At 38.1% G+C, this 22,692-nt stretch overlaps 1 protein-coding gene across 1 annotated transcript in view; it reads left to right on the top strand.

The window, feature by feature from the left end:
• The window catches only part of LOC149088444 (uncharacterized), a 145,343-nt gene that overhangs the window by 119,617 nt on the left and 3,034 nt on the right, over positions 1–22,692 (top strand). Inside the window, exons 10-12 of the mRNA XM_089247534.1 lie at positions 6,837–7,124; positions 9,899–9,964; positions 12,023–12,106. Of these exons, the coding sequence (XP_089103660.1) occupies positions 6,837–7,124; positions 9,899–9,964; positions 12,023–12,106 (438 nt within the window). The remainder of the gene's footprint in view (positions 1–6,836; positions 7,125–9,898; positions 9,965–12,022; positions 12,107–22,692) is intronic.

Below are 22,692 nucleotides of genomic sequence, written 5' to 3'. Positions count from 1 at the left end.
CCAAGTTAGACATTCGTCAAGTACGCATTTCTTGGCTCAAAATGAACTATTTCGAGATATCTGTGCGAATTGATGGAAAATATGAGCAAACCACTCAAAGACAACGCATAGCACGTGGATACCTGCTAGTGTTAAGAATGTTTCAGCACAACACAATTTACAGAAATTTACGACTATAGTCGAATGCCGTTATAACGAACGCCAAGAGACCGGAGGAATCACTTCGTTAAAACGAAATTTCGTTATAAAGGAATACCTAGCATTGTTCTTATGTAAACTTATTTGGATGATTAGAAAAATGGAGGGAAGCATGTTTTTCTACCCTAATCCTCTCGTTTTGCCTGGCTTTTTAACTTAGTTTTCTGTGTTCCTAATTGATGGCTCTAGTTGTCCAGTAAAGTTTTTTGTCCCGATAAAGTTGTCAGCCAGATATTTTCGTTCCAATTGTGATACAGGACTTTGCTTATATCTCCATGTTTTAAAATTTAACATATATTAGTTGAGTTTCGAAATGAAAATAAGAATGTAAGTATTAAAAAAATGCATGACCTTTTCTGTCGTCCATTTCTGTAAAGTGTTCTTTCCAGTTCAGCTGGTTGTTCGGAAAAAAGCCAACGTTAAGTAAAAATAACATTTTTTTTCTCTGTAATTAAAAATTAGCGTAACTTGATAAATACAATGCTCGTAACAATTTGACTTGAATTCATGTAATCGATTTGAATATAAAATTGTTTATAGAAAATGTACTTATTTTTCGACACAATATAGCAAAAAAAACGAATTTGTTAAGGCGTTGATGTGTAATATCTCGATATTCTTTTAGAAATATTTTAGACCTGCGTGGATTTTGATGAATATGAAGACTTTGATTTAAAATTTGTTGTTCGTTAAACCTGATGGAAATTGTGAAAAAAAAAACAGTTTAAAACGATTTTAATCTGTTACATTCGGTGAGTGAAAAGTCCATGGGGGTCATTCAAATATTACGTCAGCATCGAGGAGGGGTTTCGGATTTGCTGGCTTTTGATGACAAGGGGGGGAGGGTGGTTTGAAGGTTGCTTACGTCATCAACCACCCCTTTTTGAAGATATCTTTGGACTTCTAATCCAAAGGTCCTGGGTTCGAATCCCGGCAAGGATTGTTTTTTTTTCCCCGTCGCAGTGCAGGCTTTGTGTTTTCTGTGTGTGTATACTGCGTATTCTGTAAAAGGGAATTGAAACAAAACTGCCCAGCACTGTGAACGGAGGCTCAGTCTCCCGTCACAGTGGAGGCGCTGTGTATATATATTACCGCTGTGGTGGTCGAGTGGTTATAGTGCCGGACTCGTGATGCGAGGATCCGGGTTCGAACCCCACAGTAGTGGTCGGATGAAGTTGGTTTTCTGTGGTTCCCAACTTCAAGGCGCAAATGCGAGCCGATCTCCCCGTTAAAAAGTCTCGCCACAGAGAGCAACAGTCCTACAACGGTAAATCATTCAACCATAACACTTCACTCATAGTTAGAAAAACTGGGGGCAGATGACAGCACTACAAATAACAAGCATTACACAGAAACAAACTTTACGTCAGGTTGCACTACACGTACACGTACATTCCCGCATGTACCGATTCGTTGGGGTGGGGGGGGGGTGCATGTGTGGTGTAGCAGTAGTAGGTAGGGCCTCCAAAAAGTGGCTCGGGGATCCATGATGTTCTTAAGTCAGCCACCTCGTTGGGCAATTTGCCTGTTGTGGCGTCGTATTTGTATTTGTATATGAAATATTCTAAGCTGCTGACGAAATTTTGCTCACAGAGGGGGAAGGGGGGCGGTGTCAGTGTTTTGCTGACTTTTGCCGGCAGGGGGGGAGGGGGGTCAAAAATGGCTGAAAATCTGCTTACGTAATACTTGAATGGCCCCATGGCACATTTTGAAAATTTGAGGAATCAACCAATTGACATGCAAACGCCAATGAGTTGTTTTGTTTTTTTCATTTTTTGGATGAATTAAAAAATAGTTCGACACATCACTCACAGGTGACACTGTACTGCAAAGAAACTTGACAATTACAAAATGTGACTAATTAACGACTATTTTTTACGCGTTTGCATTAAATAAAAACCACCATATTAAAACATTAACCCTAGAATACTAACTAAAAAAAATACTGATAAAAACTGCATGTAAGTCTATGTTTCTGAGACGCAGAGTTAGTATTCTATTAAGAACCCTTTACAGCTCAGACGAAATCTAAACGATACTCAGTTTACTCGAGCGTACATTTCTTTTAACTGTAATAACAGAACTTTTTGGTAGCGGTAGCCCAGGTCGATGAGATACTCGCCTAAGTGTCAAAGGAATGTTAAAGGTGTCGCGAGTTTGATACGCAGTTCGTCCTTGACAGGTACTTTACTGACACAACAGAACGGGTACAACAGAAACGGCGACATGACCACATCTACAATGATGTTTGACACCTACCGCAGGGAGTCCCACACTGAGGGGTTAGTGTCTCAACCTCACGGTGGGTATAAAAAAATGGCTGCCGTTTGGAATCGACAATAAATTGTAGGTATCGGTCTAGTTAGCCCTCGGGGGGCAGAAAATGACCGTGGTGCGACAAAAATTATCAAAAGACCAGAACTTTTTCTTCAACAGCTAGCGTGGCTGCCATTTCTGGAAGACAGTATTTTCAGTTTGCATTCTATTTTGCACAGCAACTAGCTGCCGAGAAACAAGCGTGCCAGAATGCAAAACTGCTAGAAAACAGCTATGAAATTTACGAATGCCGTTCATATCTGTTGCTCATCTCGCTACACAATTTCTATCGCTTTTTTTTTCCTCTCGCTGAGTTTTACTTGAATAACGCGCCATCTGCGATTGAATTTTTTAACCATTTTTAAATTTTTCAAAAAAACTCCACGTCATAAGAAGTGGGTTTTTTTTTTGGCGAAACCACTTTTTTATGTCTTTTTTCTTATTATTAATTTTTAAAATTCGTCATGGACTTTTCATCCACTTTGCGTATCGATCACAAATATCTTGTCGGTAGTTCTCTCCCAAGAATCCTATAATGTTTCAAGGAGGTCGAAAAGAATATCGAAAAACAATGAATAATTGTGATTGCGTCATCATTCTATACTATACACTACACCAATTTTTCGAGTAAACTTGAAACTTGAACAGAGACGACGCTGATAAGCTCTTGAGCACACAAGCTCTAATCCTAACAAAAAAAACAACAGACAATAAGGAACGGGACGCGACAACAAACAACACTTTCGTATAAGAAAACGAAAAGCAGAAAAAAAAAATGTTCACCGTCCTAGAAGAGCCAAGAAACAATATTTTGACGTAAACTGTGTTTGCAGACTTTTCTTTTAATCCAACAATTTTTCCCTCCCAGAGAAAGGAGCGAGTGTTTGCAGAAGGTCCTTTTAGAAAATGTTCTCGATGTTTTGAGTCTGGCCGAAAAACTTCGACGATGGAAGAAAGCGCACAAACCTTCAGCTAATGAAATAAAAGTAGAGAGAAGCGCTTCTTTCCTCGCAAAAAGAAAAACTTCTTCCGTCTTGGGAGAAAAGTTTTTCCTCTCCCCCTTTTAGAGCTTCTTTTCCTCTCGTCGACAGAAAACTCTCGTTCTAAGAGATTAAATTCTCCCATATGAGGGCAAACAAAGAACACATATATTTCGAGCATGTTTGCGCACTTTCAAACGCACACATTACATTGGGAAATATGCGGAATGTATACGAGTGAAGCACGTGGAACTTCCTTCGCGAAAAGATCCTTTCTTCAGTGTTTTCTAATTCGTACCCCAACGCTAATGAGAACCTCTTAATGAGACTTGAGAGGGAAAATAATAATAATAATAAACGGAATTAAATCATTTTAAAATTTATGCCACTTGCATGCTCATTAGATGCAACGGAACCTAAAGAATGAGCACCATGAAATTATCTGTTTATACATTTTTGCGATGCGTTTTTAAGGATTTAACTGTTAGCTGTAACTTTCTTGATTTATAACATCGATATGTTACGGTGAATGTGATGAATCGGTTACTATGTGTATTAACCGGTTGTGATGCGTAATGATCGATCGTCTCGGTATGTTTGATAAATTTATCACTTTAACCTGTGATTATGCATAATACCCAAGTTTCGTTGGTAAATTTGATAAGCGCTTGAAACAATTATCACTTTTACTGGTGATTATGCATGATACCAAAAAGCGCGCCTAGTAAATTTGATCAAATCTCTCATTATGAGAAATAGGAGATATTGTTCTACCGGGGGATGATCCTAAAATTTGGGAAATAAGAGTTCATTATATCTGGGTGCGATCATAAAATTTCTTAAATGAGAGATCATTATATCGGGTCGTAATCATAAAATTCGTTGAATAGGAGGTTGTTATATCGATTTCAGAATTCGCCAAATAGAAGTGTATTATAGTATATAGAGAGTGTGAAAGCATGTGAAGAGAAAAAAAGAGTGATCTAGAGTGCGTACATTCATGTGAATGACTAAGAGAACGGCATAAAGCATGTGGATAAACGTATAAATGATTAAAAGAGTGACCTATAAAGCAAAGAACCATGTCAGTGAGCGACCAAAAGATTAAATCACCCAGAGAGTTTGCAAGCACGTTCATGAGCAAAAAATGTACCTCCAGAGTGAGGGAACAGGTCAGATATTGTGGAAGATGTGAATGACTATATAGTTACCTAGAGCACGTGCAAGCTTGTGATTGATTAAAAACAGTGTGCAACATTCGTATGAGACCAAAACAGAGTGCAAGCATGTGTATGATCAAAGCAGTGTGCAACATTCGTGTGAGACCAAAACAGTGTGCAAGCATGTGTATGACCAAAACAGTGTGCAAGCATGTGTATAGCCAAAACAATGTGTAAGCATGTCAATGACTAAAAGAGTGACTTAGAAAGTGTTTGAGCATGTGAATGTCCAAAAGATCGATTTAGAGACACAGGTGTGTGCTTGCGGGAGTGGGGGGGGGGGGGGCAAGTGGGTTATATATAGCACATGGTGGCGAATTCGAGTAAAGTGTAGTCAAGAAAATTGAACTAGAGTGGGAGAAGAGCGGTGAAATTCGTGCAGCCCGCATGCGACAAAACAATAAATGTGCCTCTGGCTATGCATAGCCCATTACTCGCGTATATTTTTCTCAATTCATCTTATTTCTTTGCTGGTGGCTCGTTCGATTCTGTTTTTAGAAGAAACTCACCGACTCATTCCTTTGTATGCCATCCCGAATTCCTCGGCTTACTTTTTTTTAGTATAGATATCTATAAACTCTGTTTTCTCTGGGACATTCTTACGACATAAGTGTGCTTTGTAGTTGCGCAATGTTCGGCTATCAAAATTTATGATTACAATCAACATTCAATTCTTGAGAATATTTCACATAAATACAAGAAAAAAATTGATAATACAGTCTAACCCCGATTTAACGAATCGTAGGAAACCGACCTCTTTATTCGTTAAATCGGGTACAAATTGATCAGAAGCAAAACGGCAAATTTCAAAAGCTACTTTCCGCAAAGCTACTTTGCGGGGGTTGTTGCTGTTACAACAATCGAACAATAATAATAAACTTAAGAATAAAGTCAGAATGCATAAGAAATTGCTTGGTAGAAGTTTGTTTGATACGTCCAATATTTTTATCAAAGTCTAGATTTTCTTCGCTAAATAAAAAAAAGTTTTCTCTTCAGATGACCCGCCATATTCTTTCTTGTCTATACAGAGCACCATAAGTGTACGGAGAATTTTCTCGAGGGGAGGGTTTCGAAATGCTTATTCTTTCTTCTTATGGGTGGGGTTTTACGTTTTTTTCTGCAAAAATAAACACTATAATCTCGGCTTGGGAATTTAGAACACCCCCCCCCCCATACCTTTGCGTACGCCAATGCAGATCATTAACTCGAAATAACATTATTTTTTACTGGAATCTAAACATGCGGACAGCACGACGCTTAATGGTATTGGTGCACACGGATTGGCCACTGGTCGTTATTTCGAGGTTTTTTAATCGTTATATCGGAATCCGACTGTATATTTCTTTTTTTAAAGTTTGTTTCTTCTGGAATATCATATTGGTAGCAGCATCTTAACTGAATCAGCATACAGCATCGTCAGGCATAGTGTGATTTATTGGTCAGCGAATCAAAGTTTCGTTCAGTCAGTTTCGTTCTTCGTTCCCAACTTGCTCATTCTGTAAGTAACCAGTTTTTCTTTCGAGCCGATTTCTGAGATATCTAGATGATATATAGATTCGGGTTCCAGTATTTTGTGTCAACATATTCTATATTCACGAAATTATTCGGAATTCCTGAAAGCGAAATACGATTTAAATGCCTATCACAAAAAAAGAGCTATTCCAGAATGTTCGGAAACTGGACCATAGCGATGTGCCTCATTCTTCATCCTTAACAGTAAAAGTAAAATCATTATTAACGCATTAAAAATCTCCCGCTCTCCTTATAATTATATAACAAAACTGACCGAGCCCATTCATTGAACAGTTTAATTGATAATGGGGGGGGGGGGGGTTGAGAATGTAGTGCTAGTTTTTCAGGAGAAAGAAATTCGCATTTGAGATTACTAGTAGTTATAGTGTCAGGAAAATTACAGTATTGTCATCTGTAGGCTATTTTATGCGGCTAAGTACAAAATCAACCTAATCTTGGCTTACGCCACTTTCATTTTCAACACACCAATATCACCGTGAAAGCGAATCGTACATGACTTTTATTCAGCTGATTGCCCAGCATTCCTACAATAGAGTTTGCGTTGTATGCGTGTGTGTGTTTCTTATTGTTCTTTGCTCCCTTTCCACAGTTCCACCATTGATAAAAATCCGCAACCAGAACATCGGCACTGTCAATGGAAGTTACGCGTTGCTCGAATGCATCATCGACTCCCACCCGCAGGGCGTCAACTTCTGGCTGCACGAGGACAATCGCATGGTGGACCCTTCCTGGAAGTACAAGATGAACCAGAAAGAGTCCGGATACACGACCACCATGACACTCAACATAACGCATGTCGAACACACCGACTACGGCCACTACAAGTGCGTCAGCAAGAACGACCGCGGGAAGACCCAAGGAGTTTTCAACGTGTTCGGTGAGTTTGTTTCTTCTTCTACATCTATCACAGTTCCAGATTCACTTGAGTGGTCCGCTGCACATAAACCGGTATAGAGTGTTTAAGCGGCCCGCGGTGCAGTTCCACTTCACTAGAGTAATACGGGGCACAGTTCTATAAAGCTCAAGTTCCCAGTAGCACAATTTCTATATCATTCAAATTGTTTGCGTCACATTTCCTGATTACTTAAGTGGCCCGTCTCACGCTTCCACATGACTTGAGTGGCCCGCGGACCAGCTCTAGAGCATTTAATTCTAGCCCACGAGACACATTTCGAGATCACAGAAATGATTGATCCACACACATATTTAGAGATCACTTAAGTGGCCCGCGACAAGTATTCAAATCAATGAAGTGACCCGCATTCTCCTAAAGATTGGTCACCCTTGTTGTAGATCAGGCATCTTCAATTTGCTGCGGTCTCTGAAGCACCCAGAATGCTCGATGCTCGTATCCGATTTCATGCTCGCGAGCACTCGATCAAAGTCCCAATTAAGTATCTTGCACGAATCACATTCAAGAGTAGGATTAAAATCATCGCGATTTTTCATGCATACGTACGTCAAACTCGCAGTAAGGGTACTCTTCTTGTGACGATGGTGCATGCAGTGTTCGCGACTAGTAAACGTTTCAAGACCTATGTGGTGGTGTCATGGTCTTTTACAACAGCCACAAATGCAATCTTCCTTTTCTGCCCAAAACCAGTCAAGGTGAAACCGCACAAAGAACCGGATACACAAGTTATTTCTGGACTTTTACTCTTTTATCTCCCTAAACTAGCTCAACTAAGATGATACTTATAGTACTCCATATTACCTGACACACAAAAAAATAGCGTTTCATAAAACCGGAGAGAATCTCCAGCTAAATATGAACGCAGATGGGAAATGTCCATTCTGGAAATATTTCTTTCAATAATTTTGGAAATACTTTTTATTGGTTAAGAGTTTACACATGAATAGTTAAATAATTTTTTTTCACTAATTCTGAAATTAATTCTTCCCATAATTATAAAGTCTTTTCTCATTATATCTGCATTTTTTACCTCATTAATTTCGCGAAATGACTTCTTCCATCAACGCTTTCATTGAGGTTTTTTTGTTTTTTACGCATCCACAATCGATTGACGGTTTTCGAAGACGGGAATATCAAGAAGACGGTGACAGATATTAAACTCATTCTTGCGAAATATAAATGTGCCAAGTCACGGATTTCAGCTACGTTATTCATGTTGCAAGGGGTTGTGTAGTTATTAAAATAGCCGCTGTAGTGGTCGAGTGGTCATAGTGACGGACTCGCATCGCGATGACCAGGGTTCAAACCCCACCCTCACGCCAGTGGTGGTGGGCTGAAGTATATTTCCTGCGGTTCCCAACTTCGAGGTGCGAATGCGAGCCGATCTCGCCGCATATAGAGCAACAGGCCTACAACGGTATAATTATCCATTCATTACACTTCACTGACTATGAGTTGAGAAAAACTCGTAGTTTAAAGAAATTGATTGCAGATGGCAGCACTACACATAATAAAAAATACACGGAAACGAACTTCACGGAATGTTCACTATACATACACACACATGTACCAATTCGTTGCAAGTTCCGCAGAGGAATATGGACTAGGTGTATGTCTGGTAAAGTAGTAGTAGCTATTGAAATAAAAACAATTAACTTTTTATATGGACACCCTTTGCCTGAAAACCCAATTAGGGAGTTGTTGTCCTGTCTCTCCTGATGTAAACAAAAAACATTTCCACGTTTCTAAGTGCAATATTCGCCGAGATATTCAAATTAAGAAATCGAAGAGGAAAATTGAGGAACAAAAGCACCAAAAATGAACGAACAACGCTTCTTTCCCAAGATTTTTCAATTCAGATATCTCTGAGAATATTACACGTGGAAACATGGAAGTTTTTTCGTTGGCATCAGGAGAGACAGGGCAACAACTTTCTCTCTAATTGGATTTTTGGGCAGAGCGCGTCTATTTAAAAAGTTAATTTTTATCTTAATTTAATGCCTATACAATCCCTTGCAACATGAATGACGTAGTTGAAATTATTTCCGACTTCTCACATTTATATTTCGCAAGAATTGTTTTAATATTTGTCGCCGTTTTATTGCTATCCCATTTTGAAAACCGTTAGTCGATTGTGGGACACTATGTACGTCCGCTGTAAACCTCAAAATCTGAGAAAATTAGAGACAGGAATAAAATGTCCGGTACTCGTTAAAACTAGACCTCTATAAATTGCCAAGCCGCCAAACTTGAGCAACTAGCAAATTGCCAATATTTCAGTTAACAAAATCTTGAAAGGCAATGTGGATTTAAAAAAGTTTATAATAACTCGTGTCGTGTTTTTAAAATCTGAAAGTTCATCCATTTGTACTGTTTTCATCAATTAATTCATTCCACTTATGAAAATTCTGGAAAATTATTTTCGAGTTTTAGACTCGAAATTAGAATTTTTTCGATTCTTGGACTCTTTTAAGAATCGAACACGAAGAGAACGACAATAAAAGTTTTTCCATTTCATAGTTGTCAATGGATGGCAAGTAATTATCCTCCACCTGTCATTAGTTTTTTTTTTCAATTAACAAACGTTTTACGATGACTTGTCAACTAATTACGGTAATTTCCAAGTTCTCATAAAATGCCCATTTCCCTCTTTTTGATGATTTCCACTCATTTTCCCCCATCATCTAGGTACGTAATAAGTCATTAGATTCATTTTTCGTCTTGTTATTTTCCATCAGAAACTGATCCGAGCATCCCGACGCCTCTACCGACCGCTGAACCGACTTATGAAGTTTATGGACAACGTGAGTATCGTTCTTCTTTCCTCTTATTCTTTTGTGTGTAATTTTTGTTGTGGATATTTTAATGAATTTTCTCCATAAGAGTGTATCATAACAAGAAGCCTCTTTAACCTGCTATGAGTGAGAATGAAATTACGACTTGAATCGGCAATTGAAAATATCTACACAAATCGGAGCTTTTCAGAAAATTTCAGTTATCATTTCCTGTACAGATTGGAAATAACTCATTTGTAATAATTATTCTTGCAAGGAAAAAGAAAATAACGTAAGCTTAATCATTAATAAATTCTTCACATGAGTTCAACAATAAGTAGGGTAAAACGCATATACAGTGATGATACCTCTCGATAAGGGACGCGCATCAGATCAAATGTCTCTTAAACTGAGGAATCTTTTTTTTTTCCAGAGGTAAATTAGTTCTTATTGGAACGAATATGGATCAAGACATCTCTCCGTTGAATAGACGTGCATTTTATACGGATGTTTGAATGTACTATATTCGATACGAACAGTGGCGTATTTACGGGGGGGGGATGGGGCTTAGCGGACTATAGCACAGGACGTCAAATCCAAAATAGCGGAAACTTTGAGAAATGAGTTGCCGACAGAATTGGTTCAATGGGAGAAAGGCGAAAAAATGTCTGTAGAGCCCTTCCGAAATCTGTGTTTGCCCAGAAAGCAAGTGAAAGCACGTGAGTGAACAAAAAAGTGGTTTAGAGCGTGAACAAGCATGCAAATGATCAAAAGTGTGGCCTAGAGCTTACTTACGCAAGGATGTGAACGATCAAAAGAGTGACGTATAAAGCGATTGACCATGTCGGTGAGTGACTTAGAGGGTGTATGAGCATGGGAGTGCCCCCCTAAAGAGCAAGGTACCAGGTTAGTGAGCGGCCAAAAGAATCGCCTAAATAAAACGCGTTCAAGCATGTGAATGACTAAACGAGTGGCCTGGATAATGTTTGAGTAAATGCGCCACCAAAAGGGTGACGACTACTATTACTACTAAGCAGATATATATGCACCTCGTCCATATTCACCAAAAGGGTGACTTAAAGGCATAGGTGTGCTTACAGGGGGAGAGAGGTCAAGTTGGCAATGGCACAGGGTGACGAATTCGAGCAATGGGCGGTAAAAAAATAGACTAGAATGAAAAAGGGCGGCAGAATTCGTGTAGCCCACAGGCGGCAGAACCACAGATCCACCTCATGTTACAAAGCACCAATAAAAACTGCATGTAAAACTTTTAAAGGTAGGTGTCGAGTTTGGACGGATCTCTGTGCAGTGAGTATAATCGACTTTACAACATTTATATTCCAATCATAAGAATATTCATTCATTCTTAGTTTCGTCTTTAGAAGATAGATTGCATCACTTGAATAAATGCACGCACGAAACTTACATAAATGCGCAGTTCGTGTCCTATTTATTAACTTCGACGCAGTCACTTATTCGTGGCTGCATCGTGTTGCTTACCCCTTTCAGACCCACCATGCACAAATGTGTGAGTTGCTATTTCTCCTGTAGATTTTTCTTTTACTTCAAAGAGTTAAGTCTTGGCTTAAAGGATTGTTTTGAGTTAGACATATGGTGAATTCGAACTTTGAGGACTTTCGCTAGAGAGCAGCACTTACAGTTAAACTTTCAGGGGATTTTTAAGGTGGCTTTCAGGGAAAAGTGTGATTTATTACATAAGATATACCTTGCATCATCTTGGCTTTAAAAAGTGAATTATTAAAGAAAGAGAGTGAATTATTTCATCACAGAAAAATAATTGAAAAATTGAAAAAAAGAAACTTGTCACTGCCGGTGACATGTACCTTGATCCTACTCCACCCACTCCCAGTTGGCGTATATTTTCTAACTTTGATATATGTGTCTTGCATCGTATCCCCACTTCCCGAGAATAGCAGGGCGTAAATTGCTTCTAACGATATATACGAGTTATTTTCGGTTTAAAGAGAAAATAAAAATATTTGTTAAAAATGCAGTACATTTTCCTAAATAGACATACTGTATAACAAACAGTAACGTAATGTAATATTGCCATTTTTCTTGTTGCAGTGCCGCCTTTGCCCAAATATGAGGAAAATGACTGCGAAGCATGTATGACGATGTGTGATCCACCACCGGCATGTCCACCTGGGGGTATGTAAGATATTTTGTGCGTGTATATAAATTATAAATGCGCAGCGTACAAAAATTTTACACGTAGGGTTTGACAACTTTAAGCCGGGTTTCCCTGATAACATGATTTCTGCACCGCGTGCAACGTCAATCGACTACCGCGAGACGCCGTCTACTCACCAGTAGAAAAAACGGTACGACTGTTTTCCTGCAGAGTGCAACGTGCCTCACGTCAGCGCTTTGAGTCGGGCGTGATTGGTCGACTGCTTGCGGAGGAGTCAAATGCGTCTTGCGCCGCGCGTTTCGCCGAACTTGTCTTCATTTTTGATGTGTGTGTGTTTTCTTACCCTTCCTCTTTTATGTCTCGCATTTTCTCTTTTCTTTTTTTGTACAAAATGACAAAAATACGCGGATGTTCAGGCGACAGGACAGATGATGCGAGGAAATCACAAAGGCATAGCGTGGTAAAATTACACGTTTACGACTACGCGAAATGGTTCTATTCACCTGACGTGCCGCACAAAATCTTGCTCCTAGGAAAACCCGGATATACGACGTTCCTAATGATTCCTAAATTGAATTTCATGATCATGAATTGTCACTCACACAATTTTTGAAGCGAACACCTCTTTTAAATCACCCGACGATGCCGAGATCATTCACAAAAATTTGCGTGACGGAATTTTGTAAACGCTCATACGTATCTCGGGAAGTACCCAACGCAAGTCAAAAGCAATGGTTTCGTCAGATGCACATTGCAATGGTGCATTCAATGATATCTCACTCCGGTTTCAGCATCTCTTTCCATCTGAACACCAGGTGCGCGGCCCTGATTCGTAACAAATTGTTTTCCGATATATGTCGAGCAGGTCACAACGGAAATAAACGACATTGGTATAGTTTGATAGCAATTCCAGAGACAAGGTCGATGATAATGACACAAATTTCATTATGTCAGTACCTTACATATGACTCAAAGGCACAAAGAACGTATTCACGTTAGAACTTGCGGCCTTGTCACAGCCTACCCCAATTTTTCGGATCACGATTTGTAAATATTTCCTTGTCCGTCATCTTAGAAGACGGTTTTTTACATGATAATACAGGGTGATCCCTAAATCAGTAAAATAAAATAAAAATACCATAAAATTGTGGATTTATAAATAATAATTCAATTTTATTCTAAAAATTTATAATTGATCATTTTGGTATTTTTAATCGTTATTAATTTTTCTTTAATCGGTGCGACGGCAATTCATTGGTAATCGTGATTGAAAAAATCTAATTAAACTTGCAATTCATTGGAGAGATGGACAGAAGCAGATATTTTCTGGATATTATGCCGAGGTGAACTCGGAAACAAAAATAAACCTTGTCTGACCCTCTCCAGGACTCGTGCCTCTTGAGTTCCAGGAAATCATGCAATCATCTACAGCACTGGAGACACGACACTGCCTTCCTTATTTCACGCACTGTGGCGTGAGGCGCTGAAGTAGAAGCATTAGTAGTCACTCTCTTAACTTTAGGAAATGCCACCACATATGAGACGGTAGAGAGATATAAATGGTTTTTATCTCAGCCCAAGATATCAAGAGGATATTTTCCTGGATATTACGCTGACGTGTGAACTTAAAGAAGTCAGGGTCGTGTCTCCATTGGTGTAGGTCACAGGTCTCTCACCATTTCTTAGTCGCGAGCACCACCTGTACTCATCATCAAAAGAAGAGCACTCTTAAGCGAGTTTGACATACGAATGCGTGAAATCAGGATGATTTCAATCCTTGGATGTAATGTGTACAAAGCATCGAGCTTATATTATGTAATATAAGCTCGATGGTAGAAAGTGCTTAAGTGGAATTGTTGATCACGTGCTCACGAGCACGAAATGAGACACAAGCATCGATCACTCAGGGTGGTTTAGGGAGCACCCATGGTGCTCGCGAGCAACAGGTTGAAGATGCAGGTGGTATCATCGTGTTTGCCCGGTATGCAAGAGAACCTGGATTCGAGTCCCGGTGGAGACAAGATGACTTTCCTTTCCGAGTTCACCTCAGCATAATATCCACTAAATAGCAGTTTCCCCCTTTACCATTCATCAGTTTCATACAATTTTTTTATAGGTGTCACAAAAGCCGATTAAATATATCTCACGTATATTTCACAACATCGGAATAAAAATTTAAATGAATCATGAAGAGAAACGATTTCTCATCGCACATAAAACCGATCGATTATCTCGTGGGTGTTTCCAATCTTCCCTTAAACACATCTCTTTATGATTATGATAGTCATTTGTACCGGAATCCATTGAGTGAAAAAAAGGGGGAAAAATCACTAATTAAAAAGTTAATACACAAACCCTTTAATCTTCCATCGAGTCTAATCTTCATTAATTAGTCTTTTTACTAAGTAGTAATAAACAATAACAGCGAAAAATAGAATGTTTATCTTAAAACAGGAAGATAAAAGCTTATTTTAATTAGGCAGTTAATTTAACCAATTATAAATTTGAAAATATTTTTTCCCATTATTTTATAACGTTCGTAAATGATTCAATTAATTTATTTTTACAGATATGAGAAAAAAAAAGAGAGATAATCGTTCTTATTTGATGAAATTGCAAATGTGGTGGCAAAGATAATTTATTTTAATTGCCATAAAAATATAAATGATTGATTTGCATTCGTTTTGATTTTAATTAATTTTTATTCGTTGATAATTAAGATTTTTTTTTAAATACAGAAATGATATTTGTGTTGATTGTTTTTGACACACGTCGTTGCTACTGAGAATGGGACCCATATTCGGATGCCGATTTTGTTCTGCGGCCCTTCCATGAAACGAAATGCCTGGACAAATTAGTTAATTCATTTTCAGCACAATCTGGAGAACGAACAAAAACTTTTGTCGATTCCGTTTTTAATTAATTGACAATATTCTGCGCGTTAAAAAGCATTGGTTCTTTTGTAGAGTTTTAAGTCGGTTGACTTAAGTTCTCGTGACGGCTTCCAATCAGCTAGTTCCCTTGTCTTACATGACGCAATCATATCACCTCTGAAGATACCCATCAAAGAAGCCCGTTGAATGTTAGTATCGAATGTACAAAAATCACATTATTGTAAATATTCAAACAATTAGAATTAAGTTTAAAAAATTTCGGGTTTTTTGGCGGACGTGAAGTACAGTTTTTGTCTTTTGACGTTTCATTCGCACGAGTGGCGAACATTTTCAAGAATTACGTAACGGTGGGCAAAAGACTTACTTACTTACTACTTACTAACTCACGGCTTCTCCCTGCTTGAGTGGCACTGCCTCGTCGGGATTGGTTTGTTGAGCCAGTCTGTTTTCCGACGAGGCAGTGCGACTCAAACAGGGAGAAGGCGCAAGTAGTAGCCTTTTGCCCACCGTTACGTAATTAACCCGTTGGTTGAGATGGTGCAGAGAAGAACTACGCAAGTCTTGTTGGCACACTAGGCTTGAGCTGTGAAGAAAGACTGAATTTCTTGAGTATGTTTATATTGAAGGAACGCAGGTGTCGAGAGGGATATGCTTCTGGTGCACCCCTGGCCCACCTCTAAGGGTTATACAGGTCAAGTTCTGTAGATCTGACACCGCCATCCCTCTCAGTACAGATCTGACAGGGCGAGACGGAAATAATTGCTGAATGGAAAGCCAGCGGAGCCAGGTTCGGGTGGGGGTGTCGGGGTGATATGATCGAAATGTTCAAAATTTTCAGTGGGATGGATAGTTTGGACCATTAATTATTAATACACCGTCAATCAACTCCTTCGACAAGGGGACACCAATATTTTTCAGGGTCCATTCCAGGTTGGGTTTCTCAGGGGTATTCACTAATAGGATTGTTAATAAATAAAATGGCTTATATCCCGGAATAGTGAATTCTAACACAATTGACACATATAAAAGGAAATATGATAAACATGTTGGTGAATCGAGAATTATCCATACTTATGTATATATAAGACAAACAGTAATATTTTTTATAAGCTGTGTATTATATATTATTATTATTTTATGGTTATATATGCTTTTATATACAGTCGCTCCCGCTTAAAATGCTTTCTCAAAAACCAAAACTAAAGAACGTTATAAGCGAGAAATGTCTATAAGATTTGTAAGGCATAGTTTTTCACCGATCATAGCTTTTTAGGCAGGTTTTTTTTTAAATTTATTAGCAAATATTACGGTACATATGGATTTAATCAAAGAAATTATGTATTTGTTATTCCATTAAATATTAACGTGCATTATACGGGATGTAGTTTGCAGGGAAAAAAACAAAAAAAAATAGGGGAAAAAAAGAAAGTTTACATTTTGATATTGATGTACAAAGCATCTTTGAACCAAGGATGGTGTTTAACGTGCTGTGAGGTAAATTCAAATTTTTTTGCTGTTGTAACCCTAGAAAGTAAAGGGTAGGTGGTAGTAAACATCTACAAATTCAAGAATTTCTATTTTATCTCCTACACTTAGAGCTTTTCTTTTTAACTTGCTCCGAGACATTCTGACTCGAACTGTGCTCTGCAAATTGTAATGATATTATTGCTTATTGCAAATTTCAAAGGTCATGAAAGCATCGTATTGGCTGTTCTGTCCAATTTTTCTTATCCGTTAAAAGACGCCTTTAAATGCTACTTGATGCTTTGGCTTCCTGAAAATATGTGAAGTTGTTTATGTTTTGTGACCATCTCTCTCACACTTTTCCGGCTTCATTTTTTTACCAATAGATTCAGAGTTGGATGAGAAGACCCACCGTTTCGTTCCTTTGTTATATGCTGTCGTCTATAACACCACTGTGAGAAGATTCATTTTTTTGGAAGAAGTCATTTTTTGGAATCGATCTAATGCGGCAAAGTTGAATAAGACCGCAAAGGGAAAAAAATTAACCTCTTCTGAAAACTTTTCCTAGTTCTTATCTGTTAATAAGTCTCCCTATTCGGTGGCATAACTTCGATCACCCTGGTGTATGTGAACAGTGGTAAGGGCAGTTTATGCTCTGCACACTATTGTTGGACAAAGGAGAGGAACAGAAAACAGAAATAAAATTATTATGCCTAATAACCCTTGAAAAAGAGAAAGAAACGGACTTTCAGGCGATTCTTTACGCCGAAAAGAATAACCGGCTTCCAAAGAGCGATAAAAGAGAAGTCCGACCTCTAGTTTTCACATAATAGTTAATCGCCAGCACACAAATAACCACCATTTTCGTTTCTTTACCTGTGAAAAAGGCGGAAAAGTATGTTGTTTCCAAGGGCGGAAAAAAGCCCGATGTGAAATTTTCGAACGTTGTAAGCGGGAATAGCAAACCGTTCAACCATTTTATGCGGGAAAAGTTAACATTATAGGAAAAAGTTAAATTCTCAAAAATTAATCGTACTAATTTTGAACGTTATGAGCGGGATCGGCTGTATTGGGTATTTTGATGGTACTTGGCATCCATATTTTTTACGGGCAGAATGTTTCATTCGGACATTTCACCTATCGTGGTCTTTGCATTTGTGTATATAAAGATACCATCAATTTTAATCTCACACATCTTAAAGTATCTGACAATAAACGTTGAACCATATTTGTGCACCTGATAAGTATTACATGATGCATCCAGTATTATATATTTTGCGTTTATATAATCTTAAAGAAACATCTACCCACAGTAAAAAAGAAATCTTAAAAAATGGCACATAAAAACATATAATTCACTTTTACATCATTCATTGATAAGAAAGGACAAAAAGAAAAAAAACCTTTTTCCCTCAAAAACAAAAATCCATTTTTCTAATAAATCAATTCATAGAGTAAATACTTCAGGTGGAAAGAGAAAAGAAAAAATCTATTTGCGGACACGTCAAGGAGAGAAAAGACCAAAAAAAAAAAAAAACCATTTTCGAGTGGAAAGTAGATAAAACAAAAAAATCACTTTAAATTTCATTTATCGCCCTGAAGGAAAGGAAAAGTACAAAAAAATGGCGGAACTTGATTAGGAATGGATTAGAGTTTGGTTTCTTCATCCCTCCTCGGCCCTGAAGAAACAAAAAAAAAAAATTCAACTAAAATATAAAAATAAATTCCAGGTAAAAAGAATATAGTTTTATAAAAAAAAAAAGTGTCTTGATTCCATAAGGAATTGAATGATTTGATAAATGGAGTGCTGAGTTTCCTGTAATTTCTTTTCCCATTGTTGGTTTCTTCCTTTTTTTTCCCCCCCTCCATTCCCATCGGAAGAGCTATTCCATCTCCATTTTCATTCCATTCCAAGAATTTCTTTCATCTGTGAATATGTTTGAAAAATCACTGGGACCTGGGAAAAAAAAAAATTATTTAATGAATTCATTCCGATTTGCAAATTTGTGTGCGGATTTTTTTTTTTTTTTTTAATCCCGTTTCAAAATTGTCTTGGGGGGATATTCCTTAGAGATATCGAGCGTGTACCATCGCCTATAACGTGTAGATGTGCCCTGGCTTTTGTGGATTATCTACAGGGAAAAGAGTCAATTAATGTAATAATGGAGTTTGGTGGTACTTTTTTTTCCGCCTTCTGTTGGATAGTGATGACCCGGCTGACATTAGGGAATATGGTATGTTATATATGTGGAGATAAAGTCAAGGAAAAAAACTACGTGTATTTAATGGCTTCGCAAACATCCCGACTCACCAGTGGATATCCATTAGCACAGAGGAGGGACTGTCATTAGGTGGTGTAAGAAAAAAATTTTATACTAAATTTTTTTTGGATATTTCTGAGATAACACTTGAATTTACTAATTAGCAGTGAAAAAAAAAGATTTATGGTAATATTCCCACAATTAAAAGTTATAGAAATTACTTTTTACTTATACAAGTACAAAGGCCACAACAAACAAATTGCCCAAGGAGGTGGCTGAAAAAAATATGCCCATAAAGAAATATGGATACCAAAACTATATCAAAGCATTACAATGCATTGCATGGAATAGAAATATTTTAAATACGAAAAATACAATGAAAAAAATACTGGGAAAAGTGGACTTTCCTTCTTATAAATTGAAACAAATTATTTTATATACAAATACAAAGATCCATCGAGGTGACTGAAAAATGATTCCATAAAAAAATATGGATGCCGAATATAAACATCTAAACTACATCAAAAATACAGCAACCCAACAAGAACATTAAAAAAACCCCAATAATTATGATGAAATATAAATATACTGCCCACCCATAATAGATTATGGTTGTCTCAAGTATTAGTAGCTGCTCGATTTATCCCATGTTTATCATACTTCTTTTCAAACGTGCCAATCGTGTTTGAATTCACGACCCCCAAGGGGTAAGCTATTCCATTTATTCACAACCCTGTTAGAGGATGACAAGGTCATTAACATGGAACTCGTCCACCAATCAAACGCTGTGTGATTTACGCTTTTTTAATTATCAGTGTATGTTCCAGATGACTTTATTGTTTCGTATTAAGCTCTCGAATTCATTCTGTAGTTACCACACGTACCGCCAATTGCTGTGGACTCAGTTCATGTAGGAATCTACGGATCCTGTCTGAGACGGAAACATGTCTTAAGGAGTGTCACGACACCTAAAGTAGATTTTTCAAAAAAAGGCTCTAAAAATGTTTGTATTGAAAATCAAAGGCAAAAAATTTCGTGTCAGTCGGTTTGTTTATTCTTTCAAAATAAAATAATGAAATACTGAATTATATAATGTAAACGTATACAAGAGAAAACACTTTGAATGCGATTTTCTCTCAGATTGAAAGTTTTTGAGTTCATCGTAGAACGAGTACAATAAAAATTCTGAAATTTTGCAGAAATGTTTATTCGACATGTGCTAGTAAAATGAACCGCCGAATTTGCAATTGATCAATTTGAAATATTAATAAAAAATCTAGAATTTTCAAACTTTGGAAATTTATAAAATTCTAACGAATAGTCGGATATCCAAGTTCGAGGTTCATTTTACGAACGCATGTCGAATAAACATTTCTGCAAAATTTTCAGAATTTTTGGTGTAGTAGTTCATTTTTAATCTAAAGCCAGGTTTTCCTAGCAGCAGGTAATTCATTATAGTGCGTGCAGCGTGAAAACGCTGATTGGGCGAAAAAACATGAATTTCAGGTTTTTAAGCAATCGGTGTTTTCACGCTATATATATTATGGCGCAGAAATTCTGCTCTTAGGAAAACCCGGCTTTACGGATGAAATCAAAAACTACAATCTGAGAAAACCGCTTTCATAATGCAATGCATTCAGTGCATGCTTGTATACATTTGTATTCATTACTCCATTCTTTTATTTTGAACGGTGGGCTAACGTGAAAATTTTTCATTTGATTTGCAATTGAGTAAAATATTTTTTAAAGTCATTTTTGAAAACTCGACTTTAGGGTTCGTGACACCCTTAAACGGAGTGAGAAATGATTCCATCGATGGTTAGTGCTTGAATGTCCACCTTTATGAAACGGAAAACTGTCTAAAACGGAAAGTTATTGCGGTCTCATGACGTTCCTTTTTATACAGGTCACACTGCATTTTGCATTATTTCTGCACGATATCGTCTGGAGTGAGGATTTCATTATAAACCGACAATGACGTCGTAGATCATGACTTCGAATGCGCGAAATCTTATCCCACGGCTCCGATCCTGTTCTCTGCTTTAGGTTCGTGATCAGAACCGCGATGGTCTGTGACATCTCAGTAATCGCACTTTAAACGGTATAATCAATATAATTCTAATCCAAGTTTTATTACTTATGGTCGGCATTCACATTTTTGCTGTGTTATTACTTATTTACTGTTGATATGTTCTCAAGAAACTTGAATTTAGTAATTACAAGCGGTTGGTATGCATTAATATACACTCATGTTCATAAATTGAGGATAATGCCAGCTCCGGCAAATAAAGGTTCAGAAACAAAACAAACGTAACTTATTCATAAAGCCCATTTATTAAACAAAAGATAAAGAACAAAAACGATGGTGTATGTATGGTACCATTCGTAAAAACTACGATTTTTGCTCCCTGGAGCAATTGTAAAAAATATCTTCTTTACAAAAACTTACTATTACATGGTTGGTATGATGGTTAATACATTGTATGTCTCCCATGCGATGAAATACAGTCCGTACAATGCTTAGGCATCCTGAGTATCAAATTATCGATCTGATCTTGGGGAAGATCACTCCACTCAGCAAGCAATGCTCTCCGAAGTTCCGGTACACATGTAGTAGGCGGTTGACGGGCTGCAACTCGTCGGCCAAGCATGTCCCACACATGCTCTATCGGATTCAAGTCAGGTGAGAATGCTGGCCATTCCATACGGGTTATATCCTCAGATTCAAGGCTTTCGTTTACGATGTTTGCTCGGTGAGGACGGGCGTTGTCATCCATAAACACAAATTATGCGCCCATGGCACCCCTAAACAAACGTAAATGTTGTTCCAGAATAATGTCCCGATAAATTTGGGCTTTCATGGTTCCGGTTTAAACATGCAGATCTGTTCTGGAACCCAGTATAATTCCACCCCAAACGAGCAATGCTGCACCACCGTAACGGTGCCGTTCAATGATGTTGTCTTGGTGGTAACGGGTACCTGGCGTTCTCCATATGAAAGTCCGACGTGAATCAAACTGCAAGCTAAACCTGGACTCGTCGGAAAACATCACACAAGCCCACTGTGACGATGTCCACATTGCATGTTCTCTACTCCAGGCTAATCGCTGCCGACAGTGAGTTGCCGTGAGCGGAACACATCTGACAGGCCTGCGAGCATATAGACCAATATCTCCCAAACGTCTGTACACGGTTTGCCTTGAAACTGTGGTACCCGTGGTTGCAGATAGCTGACGAGACAGGTCGGATGCTGTGCTCCGTCTGCTTCTTTTGGCAGTTACTGCCAAATAACGGTCTTCATTCGGCGTTGTAACTCGGGGGCGACCTATACTGTAACGTCTACTGACATTTCCGTTATCTTGGAATCGTTGCCAAAGCCTAGAGATGACACTTTGGGCAATTCCAAGTTCCTCGGATACTTCCATCTGAGTACGCCCACATTCCAGGCGGCCGGTAATTCTACCACGTAAAAAATTATCCACATGCGTCCTCTGTGTCATAACTATTCGCTTATGGCATTGAGCGCCTTACAGAACTCTTGTGAACAATTTTACTTCTTTGCCACCATTCCTTATATACCCCCCCCCCCTCTTACACTCTCGTCATTGTGACGTACTATCAGCATCATCTGGTGGCTTCCTGAAATTTGCATATCATTCTTGCAAATGTGTGTGATAATTCTACAGGTGAAAGTTTTACTTTAGATTTTGATTTCCGTGTGATTCTGAATTATCCTTAATTTATAGACATGAGTGTATATTGCATTTCTTCCCATAAATTGTATTCTCTTCCATAACCATTCCAGAATGAACGGCATGTAAGACATGATGTCAAACAGTGCAAAAAGTCTTACCCAATCAAACTAATACACTTACAAAGAAGGGGGGGGATTGTCATCCCTCTTTGAGCTAAGAATAGGTTTACCGCATAAAGTGATATCAATGACGTAGTAGTGACTACTGTTACGGCTAATATGGTATATTT

The sequence above is a fragment of the Pholcus phalangioides genome, unplaced genomic scaffold (assembly GCF_987345545.1).
Source record: "Pholcus phalangioides strain wild (caught in Gottingen) unplaced genomic scaffold, Ppha-v1.0 ptg000003l_1, whole genome shotgun sequence".
NCBI classification, from domain to species: domain Eukaryota; kingdom Metazoa; phylum Arthropoda; class Arachnida; order Araneae; family Pholcidae; genus Pholcus; species Pholcus phalangioides.
The sequence above is the reverse complement of the archived record's forward strand: the minus strand, read 5'-3'. Positions and strand labels throughout refer to the sequence as shown.